General features: G+C 39.3%; 1 protein-coding gene across 1 annotated transcript in view; it reads left to right on the top strand.

Annotated features, from left to right (window-relative positions):
• Nucleotides 1–19,784, top strand: part of LOC129740039 (uncharacterized) — a 38,516-nt gene that overhangs the window by 13,746 nt on the left and 4,986 nt on the right. Inside the window, exon 2 of the mRNA XM_055731621.1 lies at nt 16,822–17,188. Within this exon, the coding sequence (XP_055587596.1) occupies nt 16,822–17,188 (367 nt within the window). The remainder of the gene's footprint in view (nt 1–16,821; nt 17,189–19,784) is intronic.

The following is a 19,784-nucleotide window of genomic DNA, read 5'->3' as shown; positions in this document are numbered from 1 at the left end:
AAAACATATTTAGGCAGAAACTGCGGTGAACCCGTGCACCCATGGTGGATAACCAACATACAGCATGCATATGTACATATGTGACCTTTTAGAAATACAATTTTTAATTTTTATTCAGGATTTCTTACGAGGTTTCGTAATTAACGCCATTTTTTTTATTTATGATTCGAATGGTTGATGATCTAGTCAAAAGGATTTTTTACTTTTTTTCCCATATTTCTACAGTTGGTAGCCATTTTGTTCAGTTAGAGGATAATGGATCTGCATTATTTTTAAAAATGTCTCGATAACATGATAATATAAAATTAAAATAATATTACTTTTATCGGAAAACATATACACTGTTTAAACGATGAAACTTTCGAAAACAAACTTTGTAGCCCATATACGTAACTAAAGGTGCTACCGTTGCATGGTGTTGCAAATTTGCAACAATTAATAAAAGGCCATTATATCAGACAAAAACTAAAAAAAATCTTCAAGTTGTATTCAATTGTGTTAATTGCATTACTGAAAATGCGAAAATATTTTTTCCAATCAAATTTTTTTTCCTCGGTGCGAATTGGACTAGGTCAAAATTCTGAAAAATAAGCCTTTTATAACATTTCATATTTTTCTGATTGAAGTTGGTCTAGTTTGTACATATGTACTCGGAAAGTATTTTTTTAATTAAACCGTATCTTGAAGTTAGAAATATGACTGCCTTGAAGAAAAAAGTTGACTACACTAAGGTCTTTTTTTACGCGGTTTTATTTTGCTCAGTTTTTCTAACACGGCTTCTTTTTATGCGGTTTTTTGCCATGGATATGATTCTTCTACATGGCTCTCGCGAATCAACACGTTTTTCGAGCGAAAATATTCCAAGTCCTATACGTTAACGACGGAATTCATACCGCGTAAAAAAAAAACCTTGGTGTATTTGAATTTCTGCATAATTTACAACAGCTTTAATTAATTGTTGCAAATTTGTTACTTTATGAAACGAAGGGTTAAGGCATAAATCTATATAGGTACATCTAATTTTCTGTATGTTTATTTGTTTGTTTGTCCTCTATAGACTCAGCCGTCTTAAGAGCTAGAGGTCTGAAATTCAGCATGGATGCTCATATTAGGACCAGGAATGATGAAAAATGTTTTCAGATTTTCGGATTACTCCCTTCTGAAGGGGTCGTCCATACAAGACAAATTTTGTTTTCGCGATATTGACGTTACTTTTCATCGGATTGTGTTGAAAATTTACACATGAGTGTTTTGAAAGACGAACAACCGATTTCAGGTGTCAAATTTTGTGTAAGGGGTCGTCCATATTAACTGTTCGCTGTTTTTGCGATTTTGACGTTGATATACATCGTATTCAGATGAAAATTGGTACACGATAGTTTTGAGTGACGTGCAATCGATTTGAGGTATCAAATTCATTGTAAGGGGCCGGCAAAAGGGGTCGTCCATATTAACTTTTCAACATCTTTGAAATTTTCGTTTTTATACATCGGATTGGAATTAAAATTTGCACATAGGAGTTATAAGGGACAAACAATTGATTTCACTTATCCAAATTAAAGTCGGGGGTCGGCCAAAGGGGTCGTCCATATTAGCTATTCACTGTTAATGCGATATTGTCTTTATTATACATCGGATTGAGATGAAAATTGGTACACGAGAGTTTTCAGGGAAGAGCAATCGATTTCAGATATCAAAAGTTGTATAAGAGGTCACCGAAATGGGTTTAACTTTTTGTCAATAAATGCGTTGTTATGCAACGATCGAGTCGAAATTTATACACGGGGGTTTTTGGCACGTTCAATTGATTCCTGATTTCAAATTTAATAGCAGACAATTATTACTATTATTACTAAACAATGAATTCGGAAGTGCATCTGGAAAATGCTTGGCAATTGGCGTATTCATAAAAAACTGTTCATGACATATTCCAAGTTAAAAGCGAAACGGAGTTCGTATGGAATCAGCTAGTAGATATATAAAAAGCAATTTCTGCATGTTTGTTTGTCCTCTATAGGCTCAGCCGTCTTGAGACCTAGAGAGCTGAAATTTGGCATGGACTACAATCAATAATGATGTAAAATGTTTTAAGATTTTCGGATGACCCCTTTTGGAGGGGGTCGTTCATACAAGACAAATATTATTTTAGTGATATTAGATTGCGATGAAAATTAGCACACGTGTGTTTTGGAAGACGAGCAATCGATTCCAGTTATTGAATTTAGGGTCAGGGGTCGTCCATACAACCCAAATACTGTTAAAGCCATACCCGATCAGAAAAGAAAAACAAAATTATATCAAGATGAGTTATTTTGATATTCAATGTTATCATATCCAAATGAGATATAATTTAGTTCTCGTAGGATGTTAAAATATCTCAAATTATAACAAAAAGTCCATGCATTGTTAGAATCGTTTAGACCCTACTTCCCTGCGCTAGCTCAACAGGGGAAACTAAATTGATCACCGGAGAAATATTTTTAAACAACTACAACAATTAAAACTGTGATTCATGGGCGGACTTTTCAACCTTAATTGAACTTTACGAAAACAAATAACGATAGGAAAAATATTCTTAATCTTTCAGGGAATGCACATTTAAAGAAAGACTCGACAATTTGGATGAAAGAAAAGACCATACAAAATTTATTCATAATTTTCCAATCCACTTTTCTTTGTGAGTTTTGTTTCTCGAATGTATATAAATTTTTAGAAGAGGAAATGGTAAGTTTTTGGGTTTTATTTTTGTACTTGCGCTTTTATTTGGTATCTCGATGATCTCGTTGCGGCCGTTTCTCGGTGGTCGACTCGTTGGGGGACTTCTGCTGGAACAACGTAACGGGATCGGACGAATACAGGAACTGGACGGAATCCGGAATTGCTCTCTGGGCAATTCCCGCAACAACTCGGCCTGTTTGGCGTAGGCCTACCGTTTCACTTCGGTCCGGGGAGCTTTTGTGTGCACGGTAACCACGCGAGTGTCTCACTCTATCGAGGGGCAAGTAACGGATTTGGTCGGCACTAGAACACCCAGAGGGAATTCCCACCAGACCTCACCACAGCGCGGAGTGCCCCAAGGGGGTTGTAACGGGGGCGGGGCACTTGTCACAGGCACGACCTAACGCACTCGCGGGACACCGGTGTGTTCGCGTAAAGGCTGATGGTGATTCACGGCACTGGGGGAAGACACTTGTTCTGGGGTTCTCTTCACTTTGCCACCTCGACCGACCAGCTGGGAAATGGATGCGTGAAGCTTCCAGCTGGCCGTTGAAAATTCTTCAGACCACTACCGGAACTGATAAAAACGGGGGAAGGGGGTCAATGCCACCCAAGTACGGTTGGAAACGGGCTAGTCACGTAAGGTGTGTGACGCGCTGTTGCTGCTCAACCTCGGACCGGATATACTCGAAAAAGCCTCGAGCTTCTCGAGCTCCTCCTATTTATAGGTTTTCTTGTCCTTTCATCGCCATGTTCCCATTTCCCGTGAAGCATGTTTTGTCCCCTTCGAAGATTCTCGATGACAGCAACATGACAGGAACAATACAGGAACTGACATATAGAGGGCTGGTGTCTTTTCGAACAAAACATTTTATGGCGTGCATTCCATAACAAAATATATTAATCTAACAAAACTAAACCTAACAAATAATTAACTAAATGAATAATAAATAAATAACGCAAAAATAAATAAATAAATAAATAACGAAGAATTTAATAAATTAATAAATAAATAAATAAACAAAACTAAATCCCTAAATGACACCAGCCGATTGCTATTAAAATTAGAACAAGACACCACACAAACATGAGATATCTTATCCTAATTTTAGACATTTACGAACAATAATTTTTATTTACAATATTTACAAAGTTTTCATCCAAACTGGCCCAAAAATCACAATTTTTATTGTAACCATTAAATGAATGGTTACAATCTTCCCGGAGTCGGGGGTGAAAAAACCCGAGGACCAATGCATCGTGGTGGCTCCCTTAGCCTTAAAATCGCAACATATTCTAGAGTAATTTAGTCATAGCCAACCAGAGGAATCTTCCCATGTCGTCGATTCTAATGCCGGGTCACAACACACCATGTGTAATCGCGTAACCTACCGCCGCTCCCTTAGCATTAGAATCGCAACATATTCTAGGGTAATTGGGTCATCATTGCAGAGGAATCTTCTCACGTAGACGATTTTAAGGCTGGGTCACTAAACACGGTTGCAAAGGTCCTGTCTCGAACGAGGGTTTTTTTCCTTGGGTTCTCCGCTGATTAACTTCACAGAAATGTAACGGAATATCCTCATAGCCATTGTGAAGTAAGAGTGCAAGCACTTCACATACCGTGGCTCCCTTGGTCTTCAATTCGCAACATATTCTAGAGTAATTGAGTCATATCCAAGCAGAGGAATCTCCCCATGTCGTCGATTCTAATGCCGGGTCACTATGCACGGCAGGAATTTGCGCCTTACCTACCGCGGCTCCCTTAGCATTAGGATCGCTACATTAATTTGTTCATGCTTGCAGAGGAATCTTCTCACGTAGCCGATTTGAAGACGGGGTTACAAAGCACGGTAACAATGACCCAAGATTTTTCCCGAAAGACGCCCATTTCTGTTCGTTCCTCAACGGAGTCATCCCGAATTAGTCGCCAAAACAAAGTCTTCCCTCCACCAAATCACGAGTCCATAATAGGAATTACTGATCACTGACTACCATTTTGCGTCATCTCAAAAAAAGTTTCCCTCTTTCTCTCCTCTGATCCAAATCGTTTCTCAAAACCAAAAGTGTCCCCCTAATCATTCAGTGTGCGATCTCGTCCAATAGGCTCTAAGAAAATAAAGAGATCATAAATTGCCAAGACATCTCTTATCACATGTTGTTATACACCAAAGTTGCGTTGACGAATAACTTATTTTATAACGTTACCTAAATTACACTAGCCTATCCTACTTTTTCCAATCACTCTTTCTTTCATTCGACTAGTATTTTCTTTCATTCATTCAATTTCATTCATTCGTTCAATCACCCAAACATTTAATCTTTTACGGCTAACGTCAAACACTTAGTTACATGTAATGACGAAAAAAACAACTTATTATACTAATCAATCAGTTTCAGTTCGTACGAAACTGAAACGATTTATTCTGTGGCGGAAATATACAACTCGAAACGTTATTTCTTTCATCGCTCAATTTTGAGTGCAAAATTGCGAAATAACGCAGAATTGCGTTTTATTTCCTTAGCGTGTATAAACAACACTGTTTGGCTGCGTCCTTTTCTGGCCAAACTGAACGAAACTCGCATCGTTTTCGCTGATGACTGTCGATGATGACAGCCGATGATGATTGCTGACGTGGCATTCAAATGTCATCAGAGTTAGCGGGGATTGTTTTGAAGTTTTCGCCATGTGGAGAACGACGGATGGATTAGTTGAGTACGTTGAGAAAATTCCGGTTATTTTAGGTTTTTGATAACGTTTTTGTTTCAGGATCCACAAAATCAGGATGATGCTTGCTTGGTTACGGTGAAGAACGTGGGTGTGGTGCGCGAGGCCCCGCGAGCCGGGTTGTCGCGGGGAGATGAAATTCCTCCTGCGGCTTTCGACCGTAGTTGTCCCCGTTTTGGCACCAAGCAGATTTACCGACATATTCCTGCACCGCAGAGTGGATAATCCTCTTGTCCGGGATTGGTAGTACCACAAGTAGTCCAAAAGGAGATCGGCCTCTACTGGATGTAACCAATCTACCTCGAATGAGAATCTATCGCTGCGGTGATGTTCTTTTGTCCCTCGCAAGGGGCTAACTTTGGCCTGGCTCGAGGGCAATTCCGCGGTCTCGCAGGCACACAACGCAAAGGAAAACGTGGAATTCTCGATTCAGAGGATTTGAGAGAACATAAACGACGGATGACAGAATTGGAAATCATCATTTATAAAAAAGGGTGCTGACTGTGAAGTACGGTGCGCGCCAGGAACTGCTGATACCTGGTTCTGTCACTCTCCCCACCAAACTAGCGGTTGCTAAACAGGAGCTAATCAGGTCGGAAGCTGATCCGTTTTTGTGGACGTGATAGCCATCAAAGGCCCTGTAGCTGCTGTCGACGGTGGAACTGCTGATTAATGCAGGCCGTGAAGTGGCCATGATCAGCATCAAAATTTTTTTGAAATCAGGCTGAATTTTAGCGGGTCGGTATGAACAAGAAGTTGGTCTGCTCCCATTGTTCTCCCAGCGATTCCATCGGTTTCGACTGTCTGCGTTTCAGAAGCCCCACCTTTCCGATGGTTCATCTGTACTTCCTCTCGGAATAGGAAAACGGGTTGAAGGTTCTAGCTGTTGATTATGAATTAATTTGATGGGAAGGCTTAATATTGTTTTTAAATTCTAGGTGTTCAGGATACAGAAAAAAAAGGTGTCGTGTCGAGGCCCCCAGACGAGCTTTCCACTACAAAACTTGTAGTTTTCGAAGGACGAATCGGAGGAACACCTATTTGGAAAAAGACCAGCCGGAGGCCCCTTACCCGAAGGGTGAAGTTGGTTTGGCCAGACCTAGGGAGGCTCTGAGGCCCTGTTGCATCGGATATTTTGACGAAATTTGTCCGTCGGGTAACTGGTGAGCATACTTTATTTTTTCTATGTTTATATGACACCTTTGCGCATAAAACTGCGACAGCTTTCATGCTGGTTTTATGTGCGCCGCTGGCCAAACTCCTAAATCCTTGCCATTAAGATCCTCAAGCTCGTAAGAGGAAGTGCCACGCACATTTTTTATTCTGCAAGGTAAAAATTGAGATCCATATTTGGAATTGTAACTTTCCAACGCGTTGGAAAGTTTCATATTCCGTCTATAAACTAATTGCCCTTTGGTGAACGGTTTGGCTGGGCGAATGCGCAAATTGTAGGTGCGTTGCGTCGAAGCATATGCTTTTGCCAGATTCTTTTTTACCAACTCGTAAACGCTTAAGAATAACTCTTTTCTGCGTTTCTCGAACTGTTCGGGTGAAAGATTTTCCCCATGGCGGGCGAGGCGATAGTCATTTCCTTGCTCCGCATATTCATGTCCGTGAATTATGAAATATGGGGTAAACCCCGTCGGTGAGTGAACGCTAGTATTTAAAATCATTTCAATTTCTGCAATTTTTGTGTCCCAGAGACGTTGATCCCCTTTGACGTAAGTGCGGATAGCAGCGTTGATGGTTCGGTTTACTCTCTCTACGGGGTTCGCCTGCGAATGATATCGTGAGTTCAACCAGTGAGTTATTTTGAATTGATCAAGCAATGACTTGAACTCTTTCGAGAGAAAACTAGAACCGTTATCGGTTATAATTATCTCTGGAACAGAATTCTTCATGAACCATTGATCTTTCAAAATAACGCACAGAGTTGAACTAGCGATTTTCTTCACAGGCTGAACTAAAACCCATTTCGAGAAGTAATCCGAAACCACCAACAAATGCTGGTTGCCTTTACGACTTCTGGGAAGGGGTCCGATAAAATCAACCGAAATCAACTGCCAGGGTCGATCTGCTAGACGCATTTTACCCATTTCGGGAACCATGGCGACGTGAGACGGCTTTACTTCTTTGCACGTCGTGCATTGCCGGACAAATTTTCGAATTTCCACAGTCATGCGAGGCCAATAGTACCGCTGTCTGATCCTTGCTAGCGTCCGTTCATATCCGGAATGAAAAGACGAGTTATGCGAATCCTCTATTATTTTGGCAATCTCCTCCGTCCGTGGTACGCGTTTCCATGCAAAATTAGAATCATGTGGGAAGTCGGGAATGGAAATATATTTGAAAAGTTGACCATTTTCAACTCTAAAATCCACATAATCATCTGGTTTACTCACAACTTTATGCAGCATGGAATCGTACCACGTTGTGGATGGGCTGTCAATTGCTGCAATGCTACGAGAAAGTGCATCAGGAACGACATTTTCTTTGCCTTTCCTGTGCACTATTCTCATATCATATTGCTGCAGAATGAGCGCCCACCTACTACAACGTGATCCTACTTTCCACTTTGCATTAAGTATGTGAGTAAGAGCAGATGAATCGGTGACTAAAGTAAAATGGTAACCCTCAATATACCCCCTAAAGGCATCAATAGCCAATATAGCTGCCAATGCCTCCTTTTCAGCTGCATGGTAGTTCTTCTGTGGCGTGCTGAGTTTGTGGGAGTAGTACGCTATGACACATTCTCCGTTGTCATGCTGTTGTGTTAGCACACCTGCCACTGCTACGTCGCTTGCATCTGTTTGGATGGTGAAAGGTCGGCTGAAATCTGGGCTGGCCAAAATTGGGGAAGAAATTAATAGCTCCTTGATACGAACGAAAGCTGCTTCGGCATCTTCATTCCAGCGAACCAGTTTCGACTTCGTTTGTAGGAGATCGGTGAGAGCCGCCGTGGTTCCGCTGAAGTCTGGAATGAATCGCCGATAATAATTGGCCATTCCCAGAAACCTCCGGAGTTTCGTTACTGTTGTTGGCCGTTCGTATTCCAATATTGGCCGTACCTTTTCCGGATTTGTACGTAGGCCTTCGGTTCCTAAGAGGTAACCCAGAAAGGGTACTTCGGATACTCCAAATCGAGACTTTTCGCGGTTAATACTCAGGTTGGCTTCACGTAGACGACGAGAGATCTCCGTAAGAAGCTGTACGTGATGCTCGAATGTTTCCGTTACCACGACAATGTCATCGAGGTATACGAAAACATTCGGTTCCAGTATACCATGACCCAGTACGAAATCCATTATTTTGGCCAATGAAGCAGGACTGTTGACCAACCCGAAACACATCCGGGTATACTGGAACAACCCTTTACCCTGCACGCTGAAAGCTGTGTACCGCCGGGACTCCTTATCTAGCGGAACCTGTAGGAATGCTTCCGACAGGTCTATTGTTGACAAATATTTTGCTTTTGGTAATTGGCCTAATATTCTTCCAGGGTGGGGTAGAGGGTAAGCATCTCGGACAGTTCTTTCGTTGATCTTCCGTGCGTCTAAGCAAAGCCGAACCTTGTTTGGTTTGATGACCGGGACACAATTCAGCGACCAATCTGAATCGCTCCGTTCAATTATGCCGGCCTCGAGCAACCGTTCCAGCTCTACTGCAACCAACGCCTGGGTTTTTGGAGACATGACATACGGAAATTGACGCACCGGTGGCTTGCCTTTGTATTCCTCCTTCAAGACGATCCGGTGGGTGGCCAAAGGAGTGGTGGTAAGTTTACCGTGACCTGCAGCTAAAAAACTGTTTTTTATCTTTTCTAATTTCTCCTCTTCTTCTAGCGACAACATGTTAATTGGGTCAGGGACCTCTTCAACGACTGCGTTCACGGAATCTCCGGCCAACTTAGTGGGAACGATGTGAAATTTGGTCCAAAAGTCCATCCCGCAAATGCAGTCGATGGACAAATTCGCAACCACCAGAATGGTGATCACCTTGATTCGTCCATCAAACTGGATAGGGAGACAAGCCTGGCCTAAAATTTCCAACGAATCACCACTTGCTGAACGGCGATCCAATGATTTGGCTAACGCAAAGACCTTCCTTTGCCTTGTTTTGAAGAAGAGATTCTCACTGATTAGAGAATAATTACTGCCACTGTCTAGCAGTGCTCGAACCGGGAAATCATGAATACGGATTTCAACAAAAGGACGATGATCGTTTGGAAAAGGATAGGAGATGTTGCAGATTTCGGTATCACTAGAATAAAAGTGGTTTGGGACCGTTTCCCAGAACCACGGTGGAGCGGATGAATCATAGGATAAAGTGTTTACGCCTGGCGTTCCTGCGAACCGCGGTTTTGGTTCGCAGTACCGTGGTTTTTTACACAGTACGGACAGATTGCTGTTGGAAAGCCACGAAGCCCACACTTGAAGCAGACAATGATTGGTGGCTGACGACATATTGCTGCGTGATGCCCCTCTCGATTGCAATTGTAGCATCGATTTGAAGGAGGAGGCTTATGGTTGTTCACTACCATCTCCAACGTTATTGGTGGTTGTGACTGACCGCTGGATGTTTCGCCGGATGATTTACCCACCATTTGACGTGACGGGCCAGGTAAATTTGGCGAGAACTGGTTCTGACTCTTCGGAGCCCCGTTCCCTTTTGAACCTGCCACAGAAGCCCGGGGATAGGAGTTCTGCAGCTGTTGTACTACTACATTGGTGTCCGAAGTTGCCATCTGTTGCCTGTTTTTGGTGGCCTGTTTGTGATCAGATCCTTCAATCACGTTGACCACTTTATCTAGACCGAAAACTTTATTGTAAGCCGAAAAGTTGAGAGCATCAAGCTTCTGACCCGCCGCAACTAGAGACTCCAGATTCAGAACAGGAACGAAAGCCATTTGCTTCTTATAATCCATCCTCATGTTCTGTTGGAAGATTTGGATCTTTTCAAATTCCGGAATTGGAGCGCTCATGGTCCGGATCAGTTTTTCTACCTCGCTGTAGAACTCGTAGAACGATTCCTGCTGCCTTTGTCGTCTTTGGTAGACCTTCATCTTGATGAGGGCGTCCAAATCCGGATGCAAATAGGTCCTTCGAAGCTCAAAGACCAAATGCTGCCAGCTGATGAGGCGACCCATGGAGCGCTGGGTCATATACCACTTCAACGCGGATCCGGTAAACAGATGAACTGCCGATTCGAAAAGCTCCTGCTCGGAAACCCTTTCGGCCATGGACAGAGCATATACCACTTCCAGAAACTCATTCAGTTTCAACCCTTGATCGTCTCCGCTGTATTTTGCAATGTTCCATTTTGAAACTGGCAAAGTATGGCGAGACTGAAAAGGGTTCTGAAACGGATAAGATAGTCCAGGTTGTCCGTACTGTCCTCCAGATGGACCATAAGGGAAACCGGATTGTCCCTGGTACTGGTTCGGCAACCAACTGTTGGCAAACGGAGGCTGAGAAGGATTCTGCATCGGATAATTTTGCGCTTGGGGATTTGGCTGACCAACATTTTGGGAAACATTCACATTCGGAAGGGTTTGATTGGGGAAATTTGGAGGTACGGGAAATTGATTGTAAGGATTGGAATAAGGATCTTGAGGATGGCTATTGTTATTTAGATGACAATTTGAAATTGAGAATTGAGCAGTTGGTCTATTGGTTTGGATTTTATTTTCATGAATGGGTTGGGAAATATTTATTGAAGCTGAATAAGGATAATGATTAGGAATTTGAGGGTAAAAAGAATTTGTTTGAGGATACGTGGGATTAGAAATGATTTGGGGAAATTCATTGTTTTGGAAACTAGAATTAGCGGAAAAATTTTCAAAATTCATGTTGGTGCCACCATCTAATGGGTTCGAAACATTTTGAATTTCCTGATTGGTTTGAGTTTCAGCATCCTTTCCTTCTTTTCTTTTTGCTAGTTCTTCTTCGAGACCTACTATTCTCGCCTGTAAGCTATGGATCCAGTCCAGATCGTCTTGGCCCAAAGCTGTAGGTGTAGGAACCTCGGACCTGGCGCTGCCTGTAGCCTCTACCATTGCCTGCGAAGGGTTGTCTATAGTGGTATCCTGTTGCTCGCTTCCCGGTGGTTCCATCGCGGTTTGCATCAATTGCACTAAGTCAACCAGTACATTCTGCATTTGCGTCAAAAGGTTTGGTGAGCCCCGTGACGAACAAAGGAGAGTGGCTACTCGAGCGCCCACGTGAGCTAGACGAGCTAAGGAAATCCTTTTTTGCATGTCATCGGAAATGTTAGATTGTAAGGATTTTTTTAGTTGTTTGAATTTTATCAAGCAAATTTCCCGTTCATTTTCGGGATCGCTTCTTAAATTTAAGGAACCTAATTTACTACCGGATTCTTTTTCCCTTTTTAACGCATCCCGCAAACATTTCCTTTTCCTGGACAAATCCAGTCCCGACAATATCACATCGCGACATTTGAGCTCTTGCTCGAGTTCATCCTCCTCCAATAACTCCACCCGCATAACCTGGTATAATTTAACCAAGCGATCTAGCGCTTGATTAAAGCTTAGCTCCTCCATCGTTGACTAATCCTAGATTAACTAATAATAAATCTACTAATATTTCGATTTTCGAAAAATGAGCTGAAAAAGAAATACTCAGTGGGTAACTTAGGGTATTAAACGCCAGAAAGTATGCAATATTGGCGATTTGAACAAAACCAAATGATAGATTTGTCTTGGCAAATATGAACTAAAAATTTTGCTATTGGATGAGAAGGTACTGTAGAATGGTTAGTAACAATTTCAGATTGATTAACAATTCGGGAGAACAGTATGGTTTGTATGATAGTTTTAATCATTCGCGACAATCAGTGAATTTTCATCCCCAAAATTTCCTCGTGAAATTGACTTTAAGAAAACTTGCTTCAACGACTACGCGATTTTAATGAAGTTAATCTTAGCTGAATTTCTCCGGGAGACCAATTAGAAAAAGGGATTTACTTCTGGTCTTGGAAGTAGACCACTTTTTCTTATTTTTTTAAATGGAATTGAAATTTTATCAAAAAAAATTTTTACGTTGGGCGCCAATTGTTAGAATCGTTTAGACCCTACTTCCCTGCGCTAGCTCAACAGGGGAAACTAAATTGATCACCGGAGAAATATTTTTAAACAACTACAACAATTAAAACTGTGATTCATGGGCGGACTTTTCAACCTTAATTGAACTTTACGAAAACAAATAACGATAGGAAAAATATTCTTAATCTTTCAGGGAATGCACATTTAAAGAAAGACTCGACAATTTGGATGAAAGAAAAGACCATACAAAATTTATTCATAATTTTCCAATCCACTTTTCTTTGTGAGTTTTGTTTCTCGAATGTATATAAATTTTTAGAAGAGGAAATGGTAAGTTTTTGGGTTTTATTTTTGTACTTGCGCTTTTATTTGGTATCTCGATGATCTCGTTGCGGCCGTTTCTCGGTGGTCGACTCGTTGGGGGACTTCTGCTGGAACAACGTAACGGGATCGGACGAATACAGGAACTGGACGGAATCCGGAATTGCTCTCTGGGCAATTCCCGCAACAACTCGGCCTGTTTGGCGTAGGCCTACCGTTTCACTTCGGTCCGGGGAGCTTTTGTGTGCACGGTAACCACGCGAGTGTCTCACTCTATCGAGGGGCAAGTAACGGATTTGGTCGGCACTAGAACACCCAGAGGGAATTCCCACCAGACCTCACCACAGCGCGGAGTGCCCCAAGGGGGTTGTAACGGGGGCGGGGCACTTGTCACAGGCACGACCTAATGCACTCGCGGGACACCGGTGTGTTCGCGTAAAGGCTGATGGTGATTCACGGCACTGGGGGAAGACACTTGTTCTGGGGTTCTCTTCACTTTGCCACCTCGACCGACCAGCTGGGAAATGGATGCGTGAAGCTTCCAGCTGGCCGTTGAAAATTCTTCAGACCACTACCGGAACTGATAAAAACGGGGGAAGGGGGTCAATGCCACCCAAGTACGGTTGGAAACGGGCTAGTCACGTAAGGTGTGTGACGCGCTGTTGCTGCTCAACCTCGGACCGGATATACTCGAAAAAGCCTCGAGCTTCTCGAGCTCCTCCTATTTATAGGTTTTCTTGTCCTTTCATCGCCATGTTCCCATTTCCCGTGAAGCATGTTTTGTCCCCTTCGAAGATTCTCGATGACAGCAACATGACAGGAACAATACAGGAACTGACATATAGAGGGCTGGTGTCTTTTCGAACAAAACATTTTATGGCGTGCATTCCATAACAAAATATATTAATCTAACAAAACTAAACCTAACAAATAACTAACTAAATGAATAATAAATAAATAACGCAAAAATAAATAAATAAATAAATAACGAAGAATTTAATAAATTAATAAATAAATAAATAAACAAAACTAAATCCCTAAATGACACCAGCCGATTGCTATTAAAATTAGAACAAGACACCACACAAACATGAGATATCTTATCCTAATTTTAGACATTTACGAACAATAATTTTTATTTACAATATTTACAAAGTTTTCATCCAAACTGGCCCAAAAATCACAATTTTTATTGTAACCATTAAATGAATGGTTACAGCATAAGGTTGCCAGATTGCCCGGTTTTATCCGGGTTTGCCAGGATATCTAATACTAAATTTAAGAACAGTCCGGCCCGGCCCGGTTGCCCGTATTTCATTGAAAAATGCCCGGATTTTGCCCGTATTTATTCACTTTATTTGGCAAATTAAACAAAAAAAAACAACAAACACCTGCAAAACGAAATTTTTTGAGCAAATTTTATAAAAATAATCATGAAAGGTTTTTTGGAATCTTAAAACACAGTTCAAAATCTATCGATGAGTTTTGATGAAAAAAAAATTTTTTATAATTTTTTTTCTTGATTTTTTTGAGGAATTTCTGAGTTTTGACAAAATTTGCCCGTCAATTTGGTCGTCAATTTGAAATCGAATGCCCGTATTTTGCCAGGTTTTTATATAAAAATGGCCCGGTTTGTACGGCCCGGATACGTGCTGAAAAAATTCTGACAACCTTATCCATGCATGAATAGCTAAATTATATCTCCCTTTGAAAGCATTATATCAAGATTATATCTCAATCAGATATCAGATTTGCTGTGGGACTGAATTACTTGTATGCAAGTTTGCATTGTCTCCTGCCTTGTACTCAAACGTTTATGTATTCCCGTTCAGGAGAGCATATCATAATTGTTACACAAACCCAACTCAACGAGATATTATTAACTGATTCAGATATAGATAGGGTGCTTAATCGGAATAGCGCACGGCATCCTTTCAAATATACGTATTTCAAATCAAATCGGATATAGCTTTGATATCATAATCTTCGTTTGGGTCGTTTCGAAAAATATTGTTATATCTCTTTTGATACAATCAGTTGTTTTTTTTCTGCCGGCTAAGCAAATGTTCCGAAAAATTTTATTGGAAGTTTAAAGGTCTCATTCCAATGCACCAGGCATGGTTCTGTGGTAGCGTGCGCGCCTCTCAGCCTGCAGGTCGAGGTTCAAATCTCCTGGCTGGTACCCGAACCCGAATGCATGAAAGTTTGAGTACAAGTCAGGAAGTAGTCCAACATATTACATACAAGTAATGCGTGTAGGACAAAAATTGTTAACAAGCTTGTATGCAAGTCTCATATTTGTGCATTTTTGGTGGTCTAAATCCTATCTGGTTAGATTATAATCTTGATATAATGCTATCAAGGGGGTTATAAAATTTAGTTATGCTTGCACAGACTTTATGTTATAATTTGATATATTTTAACACTATAAAACACTAGGAGTTTTTTTTTAAGTTTGGGTACAACCAGGAGATTCGAACCTCGACCTGCCGGTTGAGAGGCGCGCACGCTATCACTTAACCATACCTAATGCATTAGAATGAGAGCTTCAGAGTTTCAATAAAAGGTTTCCAAGCAAGCCAGCTTAGGCAGAAAAAATAACTGTTTGTATCATATGAGATATGAATTATTTTTTTCGAAACGACTAAAAAGAAGATTTTTAAAATCAAAGCTATATCTGAATAAGATAATAATATCTCATTGAGATGAGTTTGAGTAGTAACTTTGATATGCACTTCTGATCGGGTATTGACGTTATTATACATAGAATTATGTTGAAATGCATAAGGGTTTCAAAAACATTGAATAAAATTTCGAATTAACAGCTAAACTATATTTGAATCAGGATTTTTTAAGTTTTCAAATCTTATTTCTAATGATGTTTTCAATTGACAATCAAGACTCCCAAACTAGCTACAGAATCCGAAATATGAAACAGAAACACCTAAAATTTGTATTTCAATATTATAGAACCAGAACCTCTGACATGAGTTTAATCCCATTAAAAATTTAAATATTAAGAAAGAGATTTCTATCAACAAGTGAGAGAAATTTTGAAAAATTGTAGTCAATTAGTATTAGATTTTGATTTTTTATTTGTTCTTTGCCATGAGGAAATATTAACATACACAGACATATTTTGAGGTAATGATTTAAAAAGTTCTCCGACAGCTCTGGTTTAGATGGAAACTTATTTAGGACCTTTTTTGACCTTCGGAGTAATTCAAAAATGTTGGAAGGTTAAAATGTTCGAAAAATTTAGTAAATTATTTTAATCTAAATTTTTTTCTCTTGCTGTATGGAACAAGAACCATAACACATGGCGCCTTAAAAACGAATATATGTCACATAATTCATAAATTTGACATAACTTCCCATATATTTTGAAAGCAGTAGTCATTTTTTGTAAGTGGAATGCCAACTCTGAAATGAAAAACTTCCAACATTAGGATTTTATAAGATTAAGTTGAAAGTTTTGGATGAAAAAAGGAATTTTTGTTCCCAATTGAGCACCAGTGATCCTCTACATTTAATCGAATATTGTTATGTCTTCAACAGAATCGGAGTTTCGTTCTGGTTTCCAAAGCAAGTTAAACATGGAAGTATTTTTATTTAAGTTGTACACAGAATAAAAAATTCCAGCAGAATATTTTTTATCAAAATTTGTACAGTACTTATTCATTCATACGTACACAGGCAGTGTTAAAATTGAAATAATTCAAGCCGGGTTACCAAGATCGAGCTGATCTACCAAGGGAACGAAAGGGTTAAGGGATCATAACGTTAACTTTTTTTTTATAAATAAAAGTTGACAATATTTGGTAGTAAAATTATAGTTGTTCCATATGCGTATTTTCAACAATGAATCAGAAATCATCTATCTTTAAATGCATGCTGCACATTTTTTCCTTACCATGATAAACATTGCAAAAATTTGCATCATTCAAAAAGTATGATTCATACAGTAATATCTGGTCCCATTTTCTTCTATCAGAACTGGGTGACCCGGAGCTGGAACAGCGTTACGATGACCTGGGTAGCAACGAGATAGAACTGATTCCTGGACATGATTCATCTCGAAACGCCTTCGGTGGACTGAAGAAGCAGAAACAAACACGAAACACCAACGAGCAGCAGATTCTAGCGAATGGCGAAGGCAGCGAAGAAAGCGGCACTCTGGGACGGGCAGCAGTTCAGGCCATTACCAAAGTGGACATCGGAGCGAACTCACAGCTGAACGGTGCCCGCGGGTCTACGATTCGAATCGTATTCGAAGTAACGAACTTCCGGGAGACGCCGTCATTCTACATTTTCAGCGTGAATGATGAGCTGTCTTTTCTGCGTGCTATGGAGCCAACATCGTAAGTTGAACTAAACATCGTCATTAGTGATATGTTGCGAGTGTAAAAAATTGACTTAAATTTCAATCAAAGAACTAACGCTTTGAGCTCTGATATGGTCATGGTAGGAATCAAACATTATTCAAAGGTTTATCATTCATTTCACTAATAACTTCTGTGTCTTTGCTTGAATCTAAATGCAGTCTTCGGATGAAATATTTGTCATAGTTTAGGCTTTAAGAAAAACCAATTTCAAAAGAAATCTGGGGCCAAACTTATTCTTGGAAAACTGGATTTTCGTGTGCCTCCCGAACAAAACGTACCAAAATCCCATACAAACTTTAGGCTCGTTGAGCGACCCCTTCCCATGATTCGATCTGGCCCAAATTTGGCATGAGACATTGTGCTAGGCCATAGGTCAGCAACCTGCGGCTCGCGAGCCGCATGCGGCTCTTTAAATATAAAGTTGCGGCTCTTTAGCTCACTGCGCAAATATTTGTTTTAATGAAATATTTGAAAAATCGTGGTAAATCGTGGAGTCTTGTAACCTGGGACTCGGATTTTCATACGCCAAGAATTTTTTTTTTAAATTGCATCCGCTGTAGGAATTAGCAGAAAAGACCAAATAGCAAAATAGGATTGTTTTGAAGTCTAATTTTATAATTTTTTGCTTTCACTGTTTTTGAAGCATCAGCATAGAGATCAAGTTTTTTTATCAATTACCGTAAATGCAAAGAATAACTGTCGTTTTCAAAAAAAAAACAAATTATTTATTTCTAAAACTGGAACATATTTTTGTAAAAAAATATTTCTTAGATAGCCTCTGTTTGTTACTGAACAACGTAACTATCATCAAATTTTATATTTTAAGCATTCGCAATCACTTTTTGCCCTCTATGAAAAATGTTAGTTGAAATTTTCAAAATCGCATATGAATTATTCAACCATTTCGAATGAAAATTTAAAACTTTAACGCGCAACAACATTAAAATATCGAGAAAACCACCTCAATCCAATAGTATTCTTTAAAATGAAAACGATAATTTAATATATCTGAATAAAGATACCTAAAAACATCAAGATTGCCCGGTTTCAACCGAGCTTTCCCGGATTTTTAAAGTAAAGGTCGGTTACCCGGAGGAAAAAGGCCCGATTTTCTTCCAGATTATTCATAATTTATACGAAATTCAAAATTTTCAACTTGTTTAAGCGAAATATGTTCACAAGCATTTTTTTGGAATTATGAGATAAGATTTGAACGACGCTGAAAGTAATTTTTGTGTGCTTATTTTCCAGTTTTTCTCTTGCCTTTTCATGGATAGTAGGTACTTGGATTTTTGCTAGATTTCTAGGGATATTACCTGGTTATGAGTTTAAAATTTCTTATTTATTTTTGGCATTTCGGTGAGTTGTGAAATTCAAAGAAAAATATTTTTAGACTGGAATTAAAGTATTGGTAGCTGGAAAGATCAAAACTAGAGCGCTTTGGGTAGAAGAAATTGAATAGTTGGGGAAAATGTGAGCAGGGCTTTTGTTTTGTGAATAGCTTCTTGAACTACTTGCGCCGCGATTCTTTGCCCCTCGTCCAACACCCGGATTTGCCTGGCCTATGTACAGATAAAAAATCTTTAAAACTTACTCAATAAATAACGGGTTAAAAAGTGCATAGATACATAAAATTCAAATACAAAATTTCAAAACTAAGAATTGAGAACTACGAATTAGAGCTCAACAGCTTTGCAAACTCGAATCAGCATTAATGAAAATCTATTTGAAAACCTCAACAACTTCATTCGTACTTGTTATCATCAACTATGATTATTTTTTATTATAATTTAAATGTGTGTATTAAAAAAAGTAAACATTTGTCTTTGTCTTTGAGCACATTTATGATTTCAAGTTTCAGTAACAGACAGTTTTTTCAATTTGGATTAAGAGTTAGGTAATCACCGAAAATATATTTTTTAAAATTTTTGTCTCGAAACTTTAAAAGTATAATTTAATTAATCTTGCTAGCTAAAATGTACTGTTTCTTAAATTTTTTAATGAATTTTCAATTAGGGCTCCTAAATCACATAATAACAGATTTATACTGGTTAAACCACAGATTTTTAAGCAAGCATTGATGAATAATCTGCAATGTATTGAATTTCATTCTTCATTCAATTGGACAAACAATACTGAAAAATCACATGTGACATAAAATCAGATTTTTAAATTTAGCAGATGCCTAAAATTCTGAAGACACGTTTGCTTTATGTCATCAGGAGCAAGATTTTGATGATTAAAATTTTTGGCTATATTAATTTCAGTTGAATTCAATCTCATACTTGAAATTGATATAAAATCAAACAACGATAGAAAAGTTGACGATCCAGAAAATAATCCATGTACTTAATGGTAATCAGAAACAGTTTTAAAAAAATATCCAAGAGATAGAAGGAACTTTGTATGAATTTAAAGTAATTTTTAGTTAAATTTTTAGTTAATTGATCATTCATATATTTTGTTTTTTTATTTGTTAAAAACAAAAGAAAAAATCTTTAATGTGGCTCTTTCAAACTGTGGAATTTTGAAAATTTCAAATTTCTGGCTCTCCTGACTCAAAAGGTTGCCG

The sequence above is a fragment of the Uranotaenia lowii genome, chromosome 1 (genome assembly GCF_029784155.1).
Source record: "Uranotaenia lowii strain MFRU-FL chromosome 1, ASM2978415v1, whole genome shotgun sequence".
NCBI lineage: Eukaryota > Metazoa > Arthropoda > Insecta > Diptera > Culicidae > Uranotaenia > Uranotaenia lowii.
Note: the sequence above shows the minus strand (reverse complement) of the source record. Positions and strands in the feature narration are given on the sequence as shown.